The sequence below is a fragment of the Neopsephotus bourkii genome, unplaced genomic scaffold (assembly GCF_033783945.1).
Source record: "Neopsephotus bourkii isolate Nb327-2 ecotype Australia unplaced genomic scaffold, CSIRO-AGI_Nbou_v1 NB_1740, whole genome shotgun sequence".
Lineage (NCBI taxonomy): Eukaryota > Metazoa > Chordata > Aves > Psittaciformes > Psittacidae > Neopsephotus > Neopsephotus bourkii.
The window spans coordinates 248,243-268,604 of record NW_026902214.1 but is presented as its reverse complement, the minus strand read 5'-3'; the positions used below and the strand labels follow the sequence as shown (position 1 = coordinate 268,604).

General features: G+C 37.2%; 1 protein-coding gene across 2 annotated transcripts in view; it reads right to left on the bottom strand.

Moving 5' to 3' along the window:
* Positions 1-20,362, bottom strand: part of HOMER1 (homer scaffold protein 1) — a 92,874-nt gene that overhangs the window by 7,250 nt on the left and 65,262 nt on the right. For both annotated transcript variants that reach the window (XM_061376826.1, XM_061376828.1), the window contains 3 exons: positions 16,516-16,672; positions 3,203-3,313; positions 1,579-1,659 (listed from right to left, as the gene is read on the bottom strand). In XM_061376826.1, the coding sequence (XP_061232810.1) occupies positions 1,579-1,659; positions 3,203-3,313; positions 16,516-16,672 (349 nt within the window). The remainder of the gene's footprint in view (positions 1-1,578; positions 1,660-3,202; positions 3,314-16,515; positions 16,673-20,362) is intronic.

The following is a 20,362-nucleotide window of genomic DNA, read 5'->3' as shown; positions in this document are numbered from 1 at the left end:
TACACCGTCTCACTGATGTCACAGTTGTACAGTGGCTCAGAGTAGGCTGGTGTAATCGAAGCAGCAAAGCAAACACTCCAGATATCTTAAGACAGGTTGCATCAGGTCAGTAATTAAGCTTAAGAAAGGCAACTTTTAAGTGAGATCCTAAGTGAGCTTTAAATTTACATGAATTGACCCATGCAGACCTATCTTCAGAAACTCATCACCTACAACATGACATATGGACATATATGGACATATATAGACAATATATGAATACTAAAGATGTACCAAAGGAAGCTACTGACTTTGTAAAATAGAATTTTAATAAAAACTTTTCATTTTCTAATCTTCAATCTTTTACTAGTCTTTCATAGATCTGTTTGCTAAGGATAGCTCATTCCTGGCTCAGTATTATTTTTCATAAGATCTTACACTGAAATTATTGCATATGCTCCTGCTAGAACAATTTCCAGCTTTCATTAAAATCTCCCTTTTGAGCCTCTCAGATAAGTACTTTTTCAGCTGAAAATTCCCATCTTCAGCCTAAAGCCAACAACAATTTTTTGAACAGTGGAACAGGCAAGCTTAGGTGTATTCAAAGCAACCCCTAAACATTGTTTACAGTAATAGCATACTTTTTCCTAGTAATTTGACTTATGAACAGGGAAAAATGAATAAAATCATTTTCTTCTTATGTGGTTTACTCTGTAGGCTAAAATGAGATTGAAGAAAGTTCCTATTCACGTTAACACATTTCAAAGAATAACTAATAATTTTTAAGCTGTGGCTAGTTTGATGGGGCATGATTTAGGTCGTGCCACAGAACAGTTAGGGTGGCATTTCAGCACTTTAGATTTGGCCTGTTTAATACCTGAGTTTGCACTCCTATTTAAATTCTGATGTCTGACTTCAGAATTTAACCCACCTAAGCTTTGGTTCACCATGCATATGTGCTGATTGCTCAGCCCAGCAACAGACAGAGGTAGCACAGGACAATGTACTAAGGGCACATTGATTCTGGTAAAACTGAGGTATCTGGCTTTACACAGAGTAAAGAAACAATCCACAAAACCCAATAAAACCACAGTGATTCTAAGTAATTCCAAGAAAATGTCAAAGTGTGTTTTTAAAGACTGTACTACACATGAAGCCTTCAACCTTTTACTTTCTCAGGGCATGTTTAAAAGCTGAATAAATTCATTCCATATATATCATCATCCAAGCTGATGATATACAGCCTGATGGTTTCAGTGGCACACAAGACCTACAGAAAAACACTCCAATAAAACGAGACCGGAACTGCCCAGGACATGTATTGCTGAAAGACATCTGCTAGCCTGAGAGTACGCTGTGGACCTGTAAATGAAATTTGGGTCTGTTCCCTCAGGTACAAATAACAACTTCATACAGAAGGCAGAAATTTTGATACAAATTCCTACGGATCATCCCACCCTACTACTTTGCAATGCAGTCTAACTCACATATTTATCTGGCACCTTCAGTGAATTTACCACAAGTTGCTGATTTGAACTGCTCACTTAATGATCATTTTTTTTCCTTCTCTCTAAATTAAGATGACACAGTATAGCTCACCTGTAACTTCTGGGTCAGAGAATCCCTCTGTGCCTGGAGCTCTCTGGCATTGTCGATTTCTTGTTTCAATCCTTCTATTTCCTAAGGGAGAAGAAACAACCTTGCTAGCGATACCTTACCTGTCTTGGCTGCAGGTAAGCTGGCTATTGCTTCTTCTCCTGAGCAAGCCATTGCAATGACAACAAAACTGGCAGTTGGCTACTGCCCATCACAGCACATGTTTAAGCCCTGATCTCAATACTCATGAATCACAGTCCCAAATCAGTGATTCCTTTGTGAATAAACAATATTTTCTTTTGTAAAAATCCAAGTTTTTCTTTCTCACGCAAAAGATCTGAAATATTTTTTTCCTGGAAAATTATGGGTCCTTGGAATTAAGAGAAACAATATTATACTTGAAATTCTATTAGAATCTACCCTACTTTTTTTTTTTTTTTCCCCAAGAGAAAGATCCAGTTTTCACCTGTGACCTGCACATTACGTCACCAGCAGCAGCACTGAGCATCAAAAAAATGACGATTGGTGTTGTAAAAAGAGTCTAAAAGAAATGATATCCTTAATTTGGCAAGAAGAAAGTAGTAAGGTATAAAAATAACAAATACAGAAAAAATAATGAGCAGAAGAGAAGCCTTTTTGTAACTTAGGAGACAAGAATAGAAACAGTTAATGAAATTAGAATGTATAACTTAAAACTATTAAGTACTTCTCCCTGGAAGGACATATTCACCTTCCAGAAATCCCTGCAGTAAATTCTCTTTGCAGCCAACAGCTCAGCATAATTCAAAAGTGAATGGGCACCATAATGGGAAACATTACCAACTTGAGGCTAATCTCTTAAGTATGAAGTAGTTTGGAAAAGGTTTTATTCCATTTTCGGAGGATATTCTGTAGTTACTGTATCTCAAGGCACACCCTGAGGGCTCAAGGGATCTTGTCTTATAGGGACAAACAATCTTTCATACACAGATTCTTCCACCTCCTTTTTATCATCCATAAAGAAGCAATTCTTGACCACTCTGTGCCACAAATCTCCTTTCCTCTAGGACTCATGCCAGTGCAGATACTGTTCCAATTCCTTTTATTTTCTTGCTGCTGGTCCAGCCAAGGCAGATGCCACAGGAAGTACCATCAAGTTTCAGGTCATGGGTTTGGCATCTGTTTAAGGGCTCATCTTGGGGAACATAAAAGTCAGCTATATTAACATAGCCTGAAAAACAGATTGGCCTGAAAAAAGTATTGATCTGTTACTTGTTCCAAACCCTACTCTCCAGAAAAAAAAAAAATCATTCTTATGACAGCTTCCCTGGACTGCATCAGAGTGATGACTACTACTCTGTGGAAACCACTTATGACCAGCCCCTGCAAACAAATATGCTTGGTAAAAGCAAACTGGAAAACATCATAGGATTTTTTTTTGTTGTTCAGATACCTAGTTCTATACATGAAAAAATATTAACCATTGCAAAATTATTAACAGCTGCAAAAAATTTTACTTGATCAACTGAAAAAAATTCACTTTGTAACATCTAAATAAATATACCATTTACCAGCCATCACAAGCTTAATATTGAAAGCCTTTAGAAATGACATAACAGAAAAGCCACAAATAAATGTTAGAAAATACCTCTTCTTTTTTCTTCAGCGTAGATTCTAGCTCCTGTATTGTCTGGTTTAATTCTGTTTTATGTGTGTGGACCGCATTGGCTTGACTGCTCACACACTCTAGCTCAGTCACCTGTTGAAATAAGTAGAAGTAACATACAGAATAATTTCAACAAATTCAAGGTACTATTACTCTTTGTACCAATAGCTGCATGTGAAATATACCCTGCATTTTGGGTGACTTATATTGATCAAAATGGTGAAGGTATTCTAGGAAGCTAACATAAAATTCCTCAACAAATTGTTTAGTACAAAATGGTTGATATGACTTCTTGGAAACAATAAATTTATTATGCTGTAGGCTGAAAAAAAAAACAATTAAAATTATACTTCCTAATTATTGTAAATTTTATAACAGAAACTGAATTACCATTTCAGAAACAGTAGTGACTAGGCAATTAAACACGGATCTGTCTAACTAACCTCTCTGACACTTTTTAATGCTGCATCACCTGAATCAACTAAGCCACAATGCTCACCCACTTCCTAGCAAGCCAATTAACTTTTCACAGCCTCAATTTCTGACTCGGCATCAACAGTGTAATAGCAAATACTCAGCCAGCAACGTACAACTGCCAGCTTCTTACTTTCTCTAGTCTCAGACCTCATCTCTCAGTCTCAAAGCCAACAATTAATTTCACAATTTGGATTCCACATCTCCTCTTTATCATCAGACAGCAAACACTCTCCATCTGCCTTTGGATAAGTGAAGATACCTAATGGTGGTATGCCCTCTTTATTTTACTTTTAATTGAAGAGATGTTAATATCCTGCCATTCACAGATAAACAGTTGTAAAAAATAGCTTCTGCACCAAAGAAATAAAAGCCATGCAGCTAGACTCCACTACTTCTCAAATTACAAATAAAAATATGATAGAACTCTCACATTGCATGTCTGCGTGGATGTAAGCACTAAAACTTTGTTTAAGAACAAACTGTTAAAATATTAAAAATACTATTTAAAGCAATACCTTTTTTCTCCCCAGAAGATATGAGTCTGTCAATCTTAGTACAACATTTTTCAACAAAACTGCACCATCTGCCTATGGTAACTTCTTTGTACAAAGTGCTAACCAATTCTGCAATGAAAACCTATGGGTCTCCATTTAACTTTCTTGGAGAGCTAGCCCTTAGAGGGGCAGCCATTCTCATGATAATGTTATTTCTTAGATAAAAGAACATCTTGAGGAATCAAGGTTTGTGCCCTCCAGCACCAATGTACTTTAACTAGTGAAACCACTGTGATGCCAGTAATTTCAGACTCTGAACTATCTGTAGGCTCAAAAGATAGATTGCTGAGTGAAGTCAAAGGAAAGCCAAGATGAAACATAAGAAAATTGAAATAAAATCCCTATCAACTTTTTTTCTAAGTCACAGGGCATGAACTTCCCCTCTGTAACAGCCATGACGACGCTAGTTTCTTCTACTGGAAACCTGTAGACATTTTGCACAATTTCTATAAATAGAACTGAGATTACAGCAAATTCTTGTGAGGGGTTAAGGGGAATGTGGGATGAGAATATAGCTTGGTAACATGACACCCAACAGCTCACCCCAAAGAATTACCTTCTGGAATTGTCCCAAAAGAAGTATCAGTGCAAGCCAATAGCGGATTGCTCAGCTTTATATCCCACTGAGCATTACAACTGAAGTCTTATTAGATAATTTTCTCAATTTGCTTCTACACAAGGATGTATCTATCTGGATTCCTGTGACTGTTACTGATTTTGTCTGTTAAAGCATTCACCACTACAATTACACAAACACAAGCAGAATTGGAACACAGGGATGTATTTATGACTACACAGTGAATGAATCTAGATATAGCAAGAATTAGAGAGGCACAGAGTAATTTAGGCTTGAAGGGGGCCCTGGTGGTCATCTGACTGAGACCTCCAGCCCTAAATAGGGCCAATTTTGAGGTCAAATTTGGTTGCTTAGGGTCTTGCTCAGTCAAGAACCCTTCACTATCTAGCAGAGCTGCCACAGTTTCACCCAGATTCCTGTATTTCTGGCACTGTGGGTTTTATGCAGAGCTTTAGCCCATTCCTGAGTTTTGCTGGAACTGTCGAACACACCCTGTCCACATTCACCCTTCTGATGTTTAACTCCTTAAACATTTCCTAGCTTTTCTGCTGAGTCTTGAATTGGAGGTGGAAGCCCCAGTGAAGCCAGACCCTGGAGGGATTAGGAGGTCAGGCCACCTCCCACCCATTCTGAAAGACTGGAACGTTGTATGGGAACCTCCAAGAAGGTCAATCTCTCTTTTAAACCTGTTTGATTCAGCAACAAGCACTGGCTTTTACAAAGCACTCACACAGCAAATACTCATTTACAAAGCTTAAAAGCCTCAACTGGAGAGACAGAAGAATACCTAGTCTCCAAACCACTTCTGTCCTAGCACCTAGTGCCTTGTAAGCAATTGTGAAGAGGTGTCTCGCCCTGTTACTAAGGAAGTGCTAGGACCCCCCCACTGTTCTCCACATGGCTTCCTAGCTGAGGAAACACACAGAGGATGCATGTGTTGGTGCAAGCTTGGAATCCAAGCAGGCTGGTGGACTGAACTCCAGTGGATGGAATGTTACTGCTCCTGGCTGCATGTATTGCCACTGGCTGAAAACACCTTCCGCAGCAGCCCCACCAGCTACATGGCTCATGTGAATGCTTCCCGGTATGCTCTGGTCCATACTAACTCAAGATACCTATTAGAATTGCTTAGACAAACAACTAGTTTTGCTTGAGCAGATCAGGGAGTGTGCTCACCCTTCTGTCGTCTTCTTGCCAAAAGAGTCAGCCAGTGTCAGAAGGGCAGTTAATTACCTACACTAAAAGGGCTGTGATGTCTTACTCTGGTCCTGCTTTACTAACACCTACCTCTTACTGCTTAGGCAAGAAAACAATGCATTGCTCAACTGTTTTGCTTCCTATTTGTTGAAGAATCAGTGAGTTGAAAAAACAAAAGAAACTAAATTAAAAAAATGGGGTTATTTTAACTGAAACCTTATTTAAATGTCCACTCCTACAGAGATCTGAAAAGATGACAAATTATCTTCATGATGCTATCTTCTTGACTGTACCTATAAAAAAGAAAATCATACTGTGACCCTTTCAAAAAAATCTGCAGAGTGAGATGGGCTAGAAAATGACGCAATACAAGGAATATGTGATCGAAAACAGAAGTAACAGGAGACAAAGTTCTAGCCAAAAATCTGGATAGTGTTTACTTGCTCTCTTTCCTCTTTTCAAATTGATCTTATTTTTCTTGTGACCAGTGGTCCAGGTAACATTAAAAGTAACTGTTTATGCGTTACACACAGAAGGGGGTATAAAAGGAAGCTCCTTGACCCTCCCTCTTGCTGTTTGCAGGGACATCTCTTCATGTTTCATGTTTAAGAGCAAGCCTCAATCAATCATTCAAGCCTTCACACATTAACACTGAGCAATGTACCTGTGATGAAGCCTTGTTTTCAGCACAAAGTTCAGACTAAAAAACCAGTCTTTGAATAACTGATTAAAAAAGGTTCTTTTATTTTGCTTTCCTAAGACTGCACTGACTTGTGTATGTGAAAAAAGGCAATACTGTGACTTCGTATTTGAGACTAAAAAGAAAAAGAAACCAATGTTCTTAGCCACTGCTGCTTTATTTTGCATTTACCATGCAGGTAAGGATTGCATGTAGGGAAAAAAATTCTGAAAGGGCTTTTCAGTGACTATTTAATGAGCGAACTCTTCTAGTATATGGCTGGCATTATATTTAACTACATACTTCAATGAGAAATGCATTAGCTGAAATAAGATAGGAAGGCAGCTTGTTCCTGGAGAGCTTTCCCAGCAAAGGCAATCCTGGTGTTTTCTGGAAACTTTAATATAGGGTAAACAACACATAAATACAGGAGGAAGCCAGGCAGAAGTTTTCATGGGAGCAGACTGTTAGCACACACTGGGCTGCTGTGAAGACTGAAGGAATTAAGGTTTGGGCCACTTAACACAAGGAGTGACTGCCTTGATGGGAGCTTAAAACACTGGCTGTCCAAAGCTTCAAAGGACTGACAAATCTCTCAAAGAAAATAAAATCAAATAACAAAGAAATCAAGAGAGATGCATCAAATCCCAATACAGACAACTATTTCACAAGCAGACTTCAGTTAGTCAAAGAAGTGAGAATGACAGTAATATTTTGAGCTATCACCTTCCCCAAGCAATTACTGAATGAATGAATCTGCAGTTTGCTGCAGGTTGGTTTTTTTTTCCAAATCACTTCCTTGAGATAAATTTGTACATTTCTGTTCTCAAGAAACAATAGTATTTATCCAGCATCTTAAATTCAGTACAACAAATCATGAAATTCCTTCTAAACTTCATACAGGAATTACCTCAACTTCTACAGAAATGCAAAGAAAGATTAGAACATAGAATCATAGAATCATTTAGGCTGGAAAAGACCCTTGAGATCATCAAATCCAACTCTTATGCTGGCACTGACAGGTCCACCAATAAACCATATCACTGAGGGCTTCATCTACATCTTTTATTTAAACCACTTCCCTGGGCAGCCTGTTCTGATGCTTGACAACCATTTCAGCAAAGAAACTTTTTTCTAAGATCCAGTCAAAACCTCCCTATGCACAACTTGAGCCCATTTCCTCGTGTCCTGTTTGTTACTTGGGAAAAGAGACCAGCCACCACCTCACTCCACCCTCTTTTCAGGTATCTGCAAAGAGTGACAAGAGACAGACACACACAACACCCTCCCCTTCCCCCCTGAGCCTTCTCTGCTCCAGATTGAACAACCCCAGTTCCCTCAGCTGCTCCTCATACGATTTGTGCTCCAGACCCTTCACCAGCCCCATTCTGGCTCCCTTCTCTGGGACCGCTCCAGCTCCTCAATGTCTCTCTTGTAGTGAGAGGCCCAGAACTGAACACAGGATTCGAGGTGCGACCTCACTACTGCCCAGTACAGGGGGATGATCACTGCCCTGGCTCTGCTCGCCACACTATTGCTGATACAGGCCAGGATGCTGTTGGCCTTCGTGACTGCCTGGGCACAAACTGGATCATGCTCAACTCCGTCAATCAGCACCCCCAGGTCCTTTTCCATGAGCAGCTTTCCAGACACTCTTCCACAAGCCTGCAGTGTTGCATGGGATTGTTGTGGCCCAAGTGCAGGACCCAGCACTTTGCCTTGTTGAACCTCTTACCACTGACCACAGCCCATCCAGATTCCTCTGCAGAGACTTCCTATCCTCCAGCAGATCAACACTCCCACCCACCTGGGAGTCACCTGCAAATTTACTGAGGATGCACTTGATCCTCTCATCCAGGTCATTAATAAAGACATTAAACAGAAGTGGCCCCAACACTGAGGCCTGGGGAACACCCTTTTGAGCAACTGCCAACTGGATTTAACTCCATTCACCAGCAGTCTTTGGACCCAGCCATATTTTTAACCACATTAGCAACATATTTTCAGTGTAACTGTACACTATGCACACCTGACAGTATTAACTTGCTGTTTTCTAAAGGTATTTTACCCCTTCTATTTAGTGTGGAATTCAATATCGAAGGTCTACCAGCCCAGGCTATGGTGCAGACCATTCAGAGTGCTCACTTGCAAGACTGAATTGAAGTATTAATTATGTATTTTTAGCTGATTGAATTACATCCTAAATGGATCATAACTATGACTGTGATAATATTGTTCCATCAATAATTCAAAATGAATCTCTTACAATGAAAAAAAGAGCCCTTTGCTTTCCACACAGAGAAGTGATGTTTCGCAGCTCAGCAAAACCAGAATAACTGCATAAAGCTTCACATAACATATGCAGAAGAAGCGTCCCAATTCTTCATGGTGGACAGTAAAATACAAGAGAGCATGCAACAAGCCAAGCATAAAAGTAATTCCAGCACTGCTTTCAAGAATAAAAAAACTTTGGAAGGATCTTTGGTGCTGAGAAATGTGAAAACACAGAAAACAAGGAAAATCGCTTTTCAAGGTTGCTGCTGAAAGAACAAAAAGTACACCACCATATTATTTATATACACTGCTTGTGACAGCAAATTAATTATTGTAGTTTTCCAAGATTTACCCATAGATAAAATAATAGCCTGGGGGCAGGGAGAGTTTTCTGCATTACCAACAATATGTTACTTTTTTCAAGAGGAAAATAATTAAAGATTTTGCTGAAAGGGACACATTTTTCTCTGTGGGCACTGATGCCTCAAGCCATGGAAGTATCAAAATGTTTTCCACAGTTATTCATTTCTACAGAGATGAAACAGGAATAATCCATCATCTGCTTTCTTACTGTGAAGGGAGTAATAAAACTACAGAAGGAATAGTTGAAAATATAGGAAATTCACTAAAACTGATGCTTTGAGATTCAACCATTATTTGCAACTGATACTGCTAATACTAACTTCAGGGGACATGCTTTTCTCTGCAATCTAATTAGCAAATACTTTTTCCAGCTATCTGGCCAGCTCATGAAATACATGCAATAGCACAGATAAGTCATCCTTTAATCCTGAGGATTTAAATCCAGTATTTTTCTCATTATTCAGTGGAGTTTTGGAATTACAGAATATGCTCCATTCTACAAAGCCGTCACTACATGATGATCTTGCAGCACGCCTCTACAAAGTTTGTTTTTTATAACCTGCAGTTAAGTGGATCATAAAATTTTCTTAGGTTTCTTAGAAAGATGAAGATCGGGATGAAAGTCCCTTCTGTGAAAACTCTGACTTTCCCAGAGTGACAATAGTTTGGCTGGTAGCTTGTTTTGGGTTTGGGTTTGGGTTTTTTTTCAAATTATAATCTTGTGATTTTCAATGAAAGTGAATTCCCAGAAAAAAAAACCCCAATTAAATAGTTTTGGGTCCTAAATGCAAATCTGCTCTAAAACCAAATCAAGACAAATGGAAAAAGGCAGAAAAGACTTGACTTCAGTTCACCATATATTAAAAAATGGCAAAATCACATTTTGATTTCAGGAACATGACCTGATTCACCTTCCATGTCTGAAAAAAGACCATCTTTCTTAGTAAATTGTAATTATTAACCAAGGGTTGAATGCTGATAAAGGCCAGATGTGGATTAGGAAAGTTAGCTGAGAAATTCCAAAGTCCTGTCCTAGGAAACACTCTAATAATCTCACATCACGACTGATGATGTACACCATTTCAAAAATAATATGGAACTTGTGATTGCTGAAATTGATACTGAAGGATCAAGAATGTACATATGAGAAAAAAAAAATACATATTCCCTGAAATAACATGCTTGTATTTTTCTTCTGGTATCCCCTGATACAATGGTGCAAAGAAGATGGTCAGACTCTGCAATCATTTCTCAAGCATTTTAAAAATGTTGCTTTGGATTTCTATTTTTACTGTAAACTAGTTCCACTGTGCGAAGGATAAATAACCTTACCCAGATAATTACAACCTGTTCAGAAACACAAACTCTGTTTTAAGGCAATATCACAATTTGAAAAATAAAAACCAGTCACTAATTCCCCCTTGTCTTCTAAAAACTTAATTACCAAAGTTAGAACAAATTAGCCTTCCAAATCTTACTGTGTCATATAAAACCCTAATACTCCCTAGACGTCTCTTTTGAACGTGTGGTCAGTATTCAACATTGTGATCTCCACTTGGCCAAGAGCTGCACCTTTTTTGCCTTTTCAGGAGTTTCTAGTGCAACAAGAGTTTGCTTGCAGTTCCAGATGAAAGGATGGTATATGTAAATATATGTACTTACTTGTCCCTTGGCATACACATTTCTTTCAAATAAATCCATAGACAAATACTAACAAAATTATAATCCCACTGTTTTGATCATATTGCCAAGCTATCCATTTCCATCCTGCAAAATGCTCATCTATGTTCATTACAAATGAATGCTACCAAACTTCTATCTGGCCACATACTAATTACAATATTTTAAGAAGGAAGTTATACTTGGATAGCTTCAATCAAACCAAATTTAAATGTAAGTTTGGATTGTTCACTGGGGGTAGGAGGAACACAGTTTTAAAGGGAGGATAACAAGAGAAAAGCATCACATAAAAAAGCTACACTGCCAATACAGTTTTGGATCAAAACTGCATTCTTAAGTTTCCTCTCACCACACTTTGCATTACCTTCTTTTGTATTTCCACTTTTAGATAATGTCCTTCTTCATGATATCAAACAGTTATTCTTGGTAGTCTCACAGTGGTACTAGTAAGGCTTCTCAGCAAGCACAAAGCCCACAACATGGGCTCTGATTTAGCAAGCAACTTCATCACATCTACATGTTCAAAATTTAGTTTTGGTTATTCAGTTATTAATGCAGCTTGTGGAAACATGAAGATGACTGCTAAAGGGTCTGCAAAGATTTTCTACAGATAATCTGAGAAGATAACGTATACAGTATTCCATACTTCCTCTGGACTTTAATAACTGCTTTTATAGATTGCTGTTTTCTTTAACTAGCATAGAAATAGCCCAATAAAATGACCATGGTTTTAGCTCTGTATGCTCATGCATTTTCTTAATATCCAGTTTAAAATTTCTTTTAACAGCAGTGAAAGGTATCAGGTGGTTTTGATAACTACATAATATATCCGCATACTTATTTCATTCATTGTAGAAAAGAAGCAGATTATAATAGGCTAATTTTATCTTATTTCTTAGGAAATCCTGGTAAAATAACAAGCTCAAGAGTTTACCTCTCTGTTCTTTCAGGAATACCCAAGAGCTTGATCATTTCCCTTCATCTCTTTTTATCTTAGGTTTCTTTTTCTGCAGATTTATGATCTTCAAGGACTGCTGCTTTATTATTATTATGCACTAGTGTTATTAGTCTGTGCTATTACCCAGTGTCATAAGATGATTTACTTTAGCAGTTAGCATGCAAGAAAAAAAAAAAATCATTTTCATTTTTAACATACCAAAGACTTTGGGTTACTTTCCATAATTCATATCACCATTCAATCCTTTCTTTTTTGTGGCATCAGGATTAACATTATTATCAATGCTATTCTATTTGTCTGAAGGAGACAATTTCAGGGTTTTTCCTTCTGATACTGAGCTGTTCTAAACTCATGAATTCCTTTTAACTTCCAAAAGCTATGCAAGCTGTGTAGGAGTGCTCCCCAACCTCATTTACAGGAAATCCTTGTTAAGTTGCTGCTGAGCAGATTAGAGGAGAGAAGGCTGAGAGCTCCAAGTTACACTCTTGGCTGGGCATCACATCTTCTGAAATCATTATTTCTAAAATCAGTATTACAGAGGGAAAAATCCATGAACTCATTTAGCAAACTTCTGAAAAATATGTCTGACAAAGTATCGAAGTACAGTACTTTGACAAGATCACAATGTATCAGAAGAGAGCACAAAACTTTGATTTATTGAGAACTTTTGAGAACTTTGCACTCAGCCCCACTGAATCTGTATTCTGCTTTGTCTCAGCTCTAGGGATTACTAATGGAAAAAATGGAAAAAGGAAGATAGAAGCCTCAGAGAAAGAAACTAAATATAGGTTAGTACGAAAAAAAAAAGGACTGAGAGATGAGTAAATCTTATACTTGCTCAGAAATGGCAAATAATAAATTAAATTAATTTAAAAAATGCAACCAAAATTAAAGAAAGGGGCATTTTAGCTTTGCTTCTGTGTTTTTAAAAGTGTAAATAATGTGATACACAGAAAAACTATTTCAAACAAATTCAGATACAATTATAGAAAAAAATGTTGGGCTTAAAAGAATTTAGAACAAGTTAAAAAATGAAGTTTACAACAAATACTGCATGAGATGAAGAGCCCAGTTTACCACAGTGAATGAAAAAAACAGATCTAAAATGAGATATAATGTAAAATCAAAGGATGCTTATAAATAAAATATGACAAAATTCAAACTGGAAAAAGATCATAAAAAGTCAACTAGTAAGACAGTTTTAGCATTTTTTTTAATATAAAAAGGAAACTATTTATGTAAATAAGGCTATTTATAAAAAGAACAAACTAAAGATGGAAACAACAATGCAAAGTTTACTAATCAATATGCACTACTTTGCCATATACAACATACTTGACAGAGCATATGCATCTGCTATAGCTTGCAGACAGATGACTCAGGCACCAAAAACTTGAATCTAAACCTGAAGCACATCTAGAGTGAATACCACAATTACATTATAATCACTTGATGTATTATTAAATTGAACTAAATGTAGCAGTTAATGTCAGCAGTACCATTCTTAATTTCAGTCTATTTTATACAAGACTCTAATCCTGTAAGTGAGCGCATCCCTCCAATGCATACACATCTAAACACATTCTTCTTCTCCAGTGGGTAACATGCTGTCAAAGCCAAATTTTCCATATAAAACAACTACATTGCCATTGTTCGTATCATATGACTAGAAGTATGGCTATAGGACTATCTATATGCTATTTTATGGAGAAAGACAAGCTCTTACCTCTGCAAATTCAATTCAACACCTTAGTTTTCTTAAGACTGAGACACTTATTTCATGTGCTTTTGTGTCTCCAAGAATTACAAGAAAAAAAAGATGACCATCTTAGACTTACAACTTCTATATAGTGTGATCTGAAACGAGTCTGGTCTGATGAACATTGTTTTGGATCAACTGCAGCTACATGTTTGTACTGAGCTTAACAGATAAACTGAACAGAAAGACAGCACAACACAGTGATTTAACACTGCGTGTTAACATATGTACCATAACCAACAGGCTCCAGATCTGCCATTTCAACATCCCATTTTCGATCTGTGTCAAAAAAAAAAGCATCTGTCTTGCACCTTCTTTTTGAAATGGGGCACTGTTTCAATTTGGAAAATCAGTTTTCAAGCATGTAGGTTACAAGAGCTCTTGTATCGTACCATATGATAACAGATTGAAATTGATTACTTTTTTAACATGATCTCCATACTTTTGCCTAAACAGTTATATTTATTGGGTTAGCCAGGTCTTAATTTTTCTAAAAGCAATTCCAACAGAGGGCAGTACTCTTGATGCACTAACTTGTAATCTACAGGTACATCTAGAGAGAGAAAGGCACTAAGTGTCCCCGTATTCTGTGTGAAATATCAACAACTCCATAGGTCACAGATTACAGAAACATTTAATAAAGGCATGCAAATGACAATCAAAAGAGCATAGGGTAGATGACCCCATGTTAAAAGATTTTGCATACTCTCAGAAATACAGAATAATTGCAGGAAATTTGCTGGGTAAAGGTTATGAAAAAATCATCAGCTATTAATGAATATAGCTATAGAAACTGGGTCACCACTTCCGCTAGCTGTAGTGTCATAGAAAAGCAAAGTGACATGCTAAAAATTTTTGTATTCATTAACTGTTTTCCAATAACAGATTCTAAACAAGAGTTGACTAAAAGTGAGAGTAGCATCAAGAAAAAGGGATCTTTGCCCGTCTTGGCCTGGGACTCCCCATGGTAAATGCAGCTGCTGTTGCTGTGTGTTACTTTTCGTTCTTAGGTAAGGACTATACTGTCTCAGCTTTTTTCTTTTTTTTGTTCATTTTGCAACAAAAGCTGTTAATAAGTTATATTAGGAAGAATGCCACCTTATCATGTCTGCATTTTAGCAATGAGGTCTTCACTGTAAAGCCTATCTGGTGGCCAAATCTACCTGAGTATTTGCGTGCTAGTAATCTTAATGCCAGGATGTAATTTCAATAGTTTTATCATTAATGACTTAACATCTATTCACAAACCTGGAGCACAGGTCAGAACTCCAACCCTTCCAAAGGAGAAGCTTAAATGACATGACAAAATGAAAAGTCTCCCTCTGTACAAACACATATGAAAAGCTTGAGCCTGACTGGAAAATTTCTGAAGCAAAGCAGTTTTGTCAGCAACTGCCAATTTCTTGAACTAAAAGCACTTTGCAAAAAGCACCAGATTTAATTCTACTTCATGCGTTTAATCTAGCCAGCTATGGCACACACAGTTACAGTCCTTCAGAAATTGTGGTTCTTCCCTATCAGGTCATTTGGCTGGGACTTCAGGATCCTTGCCTGCAAGGCAGTCTATGCACAGGATAGCCTCAACAACCTGCCATTATCCCAGGTTTCTCAAAGCTCAAGAGAATTCTTGTTACTCTTCCACATCTCCAGGTTAGATGAAGCCTGCTGTATTTTTCCCCTGTCAGATGTTCCTGGGACTACTAACTTCTCGAGACTACTAACAATTGGCCAGGTCCAGCATGGTCTGAAAGAACCCTTCACAATTTACATGATTTGGCTAACTGTAGTTGCCATAACTTATTTCATACAGCTGAGTAGTACAGCATAAAAAAACATTAAAAGGTCTGCTATGTTTGCTACTTGGCCTTTCCCTTTCTCTCAGTGTATTCATGAAACCTGTTTTCATGAAAAAAAAGCAATAGGTTTTGTTGGGTTTGGTTTTATTTTCTTAATGGAATACATCTCCTTGGTGTTTTTCTAAGTCAATTAATATGAACCAAAGTAATCCAGCTTCATCAAAAGACATCTTCACTCCATACATGTGCTAATCCTGCCATCACTTTGCACAAAAATGTATCCTAAGTTATGATTACAAATTCATATGGATAAAAATGAATAGATTATACAATGTATAAAGAGTTACATGTGAAAAGAGAAATTAAAATATTGTATACTTGCTTTCATAATGCAGCCTTCAACCCTGTATACTTTATTCCTCCTTCAAACACTCTGTTGCCATCCCACACGGTGCACTAATATCTGGTCTGCTAAAATACCTCTGCAAAATTTACAGTGGAGGGAACAGGACAGTCCCTCCTGTTTGAAAGTGGGAGCAGAAGTCTAACTATGTTTAATGATCTTAGGTGCAAGGATGAGAGAAAACTGCCTTTGTTGCATATGGAAACTACAGATGGTTATTTTTAACTTACAGATTTGACATCATATCTATGTGGCTTAAATGCAAGAGGGACTGAAGTGTAATTCTATGGAGAAGGTCCTGAAACAGATGTGATGGCATCAAATGCAGAGTGAAAGCTGGCAAACATGGGATAACATTAGACAAATCTTCCTGCCTGCAACAATACCCTTTGCAGAAAACTGCTACAAATGAAAGAACTTCCCAGTGAAAGAACCCTGTGTGCTTTAAAGTAACCATTAATTTCTGTCTCAAAGATTAACCTGAAACCACAATAAATTTGTTTTACTTGAAAATGAGTGAATACAGTCACCAGTACTTCCATCTCAAGGATCCTGGCCATTTGCTTTGAGTTACTTACCCGCTTATGAAGACGTTCTGCTTCCTCCTGATATGCAGCAAGTTGTTGTTTCCATTGTTTTACATTGGCAGTGGACTCCAGCAGGGCTGCCGTGAGCTTAGCATTATTACCCTTGAGTGTGGCCAGTTCTGCCTCCCAATGCTTGCTGATTGTCGAACTGCACAGACAGAATGAGAATGGTCAGAGCCCCCAGATCTCTTTAATTATTTTTTTTTAATTAAATATGCCTTATAATTTTTTCAAAGTATCTAGGAAAATAGAATTATGCAAAAATCCTATGACTGAATGTGCAAATGAGAATCTAAATGCTCAAATCATCAGAACTTTTAAATTCCTAAAATATAGGTATATCCTTACTGAAAAACAACCTCTACCCTCCCAGTCCAACAGGATAATTTTTTTAGTAAAATGTTAAGGATGATGGAATTCACATCAGCTTCCCAAAAGCAACAGTGTGCAATTCTAGAGTATGTGTATGATTAATCACTATTTTAATATATACATATTGAGTGAAAGTGCTCTTTTAATGTACTACTTTATGAAATGTATTGTAGAAAAAGATTTGTCACCAACTTGATTAAAGAGAGCTAATGTAGTTCTTGGGGACTACAGCTTAGTTGTCTTAATGCAAGCCTTTTACTTCTTTATTAAATACCATATTTAATTTGTACTTGCGAACTCGAAGATCTTGAATTTCCATACCATAATACTATTAATATGCTTCTCCTGAGTTATACCAGCAAAGAGACTAAAGATCGAGGAGCATAAAGATATTACTGCTTTTTTGCAAAGAAGATGATGTTGGGGTTTACTGAAATAGCCTGTGGGGGAACAATCCTTGCCTACAATTTAGTTATTCTCTGAATAAACACAGGACTTTAATTTTCACACGTAATTAGTTTGCCATTATCCACAGACCCCATCCTTGCACTCAGTATTCAAGAGAAAAACATCTAAGACACACGAGATCAATGTATTAGTATGCAAATGTCTCACTAATGCTTACTTGTATAACCCTGACAGGATGTGAAGTGCACACCTATATGGAAAATACACACCGGAAATAATTTTGTCTCATTAGATTGCTGTTAAAGGCACAACTGAAAACCAAAGATCTGTAACTCTGGTCAAAATTCTTTTGTATCTAGCTTTGTGATGAATTATAACAAATTATTATAATTATTATAATACAATTTAATAGGCTTAATTAGAAATACTAGCATTTATAGGCTTATTTTAACTTTGTACGTCTGAACAAAGAAGCATTCTGCCAGCATTTTGTCCACTGAGTTTCTTTTTTCCACTTCACACATATGCACAGCCCATCCCACCAAAGAATATTTCAAAAACATTATGAATCCTAGAAATGCTCCTCAAGTATTCAAAATCAATCCGCTACCAAAAAACATTCATTATCAATTCAGATCACATCTACTGCTTCACTAATACATTATGTCTGATTCTTCCAGCATGTTCTGGGGATGCTGCTTCATCCCCTTCAACAAGAATACAAGTTCCTTTGGAAAAAGAATATGGGTACCTTTCAAATTGCTCTAGCATTTAATGATCTATTCAACTAACTACAAGTTCACCAACAGAAATTTTAAATTTTAAGTTACTAAACTAAAATAATGATAATCCTACTTCATTTGGAATACTGACTCACATATTAAAGAAGATAAGAAAATTCTGTAACAATGTCTGCTCTTACATTTCTATAATCAGATTTTTATTTCACTTTGTAGTAGTGCAGCAGATCAACAAATTCTGTAAAAACCATGCCAAGTAAAACCTAGTTCATTATCATATATAACTACTCCTTGATGTTCTGACCTGCCAAGCACCCATTCCAGCCATTTTGGCAAGTAAGTAGCTCCACTTAGTAGTCCTGCTAGTCACAAATTTTGTGTGACACCTTACACCTTTACAAAATGTGGCTTCCCACACATCTTTCTCCACAGAAGAAATACACACACAATATTTTATACTGATGTAACACAGCAGATTTAAATCTTTGTATCTGTTTGATCACTTAATATCCTAATTTAATACGCAAACAGGGAAGCAAATGAATTTTTTTTCAATGTAATAATGTGCACACTCTCAATGATACAAGTAAACTTATAAGACACTAAGGTCCCAGGGGACAGACTCTCAAGTAGTGTTGAGTAATAATGAAAAGGGTATTCATGGCATGTTTCATGTTCTCTTTGGCTAGTTCCCTTACTACCCTCCTAAGAAAACAGTCAGGAGCTCTTAAGTTACTGCTTGTATACTGCAACGTCAGAATTACATATGAAGCATGCACTTTCTGTTACTGCTATGGCTATCCTGGTTCAAAAGCTAAAAGGTTTCTCTGGAGATGGTTGTTTTTTGATTGGTTGTTTTCAGAAGGAATGTACCGGTATTATTTCTCAATTGTACATTTTACCCTTAGGAGACCTACACAGTGGGCATGAATATGTCCACTGCAATGCAGATGTTATCTGTTTGTAGCATATAGTTTTTTTCTACAGAGATTCTACTATGGCTCCATATTATTTATATTAGTCCAGTTTTTTATCTGGTAATACACAATGACTTACCAACTATTTAGACTTACCCCCCTTCTTACAAAACTCCACATTGTCTGAAATAAATGTAACCATGTGATGTATATCATACCACAAAACATAACTAGAACCAAAGATGTAAATATTTTGTTTCATAAGATTGTAATCTGATTAAAATAGCCCATAACCAATCCTGGCAGTTCTGACCTATTTTTCTTGAGTACTTTATTGACAAACTAAAAATAAAATAAATATAACCAAAACTACACTTTGTGGATTATTTTGGTTAAAACTGGATTTACTTGGATTTAGAGTAATTATTTTAGGAGCAGACAAAAGCACACATACAGCAGGCTGGTTTTAAGCTAGACTAAAAGTATCTGCATTGAAGTCTCCACTGGTTCAAATCTATCAGTACTTCAAGAAGAAATGCTGTGAAACACATGGTTCAGACACAATGAGAATAGTCTCTCAGAAGAAAAGATGCTGAAGCTAATATGTGGGAGAGGGAACACACATGGAAGCTGAAGGACACAAGTGGAAAATTGAAAAAGCTCACAACAACTGCAAGAGCCCATGGCCAGAATTTTGATGGTGCAACAGCTGCACTACAGTCCCTCAGGACAGGTATGGGAGGGCTGCACACACTCTTTATCTCCAAGATCTTTTACTTAATTCCTGTCTGAAAGGTTTCTTGCCAAAAGGAATTGATTTTGCCCTTGATGCATTAGTTTCTGTCATAGGAAATTACACACACAGCTCTGCCAGGTTATCTTAACAGCTGTAAACATCAAAACAAAACTCAAATCATTCCTCAAGTGTTCTTAAATTATTTGCTCTAGGAAGCACACGAAATACAAGCACTTGGTGATCACAGTGATCTAAACTACAATGTTAACTTCTAGCAGAATACCTTTCAGTTTCATCCTGCAGTGCAAACAGCAATGCTCTATGTATGCACTGGGGGACACAGGCAGTTCTGTGGTGCAATACATACCTTGTTTTCTTCTGAAACCCATCCATTCCTTTGCTGGCAGTGCCACAGTTCTAACACTTAACTTCTTCAGACCTCTAAGAATTAATATCAGTGACTGCCTGGCACACTCAGAGTTTCAAGATGGCCTTTCAGAAAAAGTCATCCTTAACACAACTGCTTGTTGCCCATTTCTCAGTGTGAAAAGCTGCACCAAATCTCTCCAAAAGAGAACAAAGCCTGGTCATTTCCCTTGTGAAACTTATGAACATCTGAAAATAAGAGAACAAGCTATTTTGCATACATCACTGTATTACTGCCA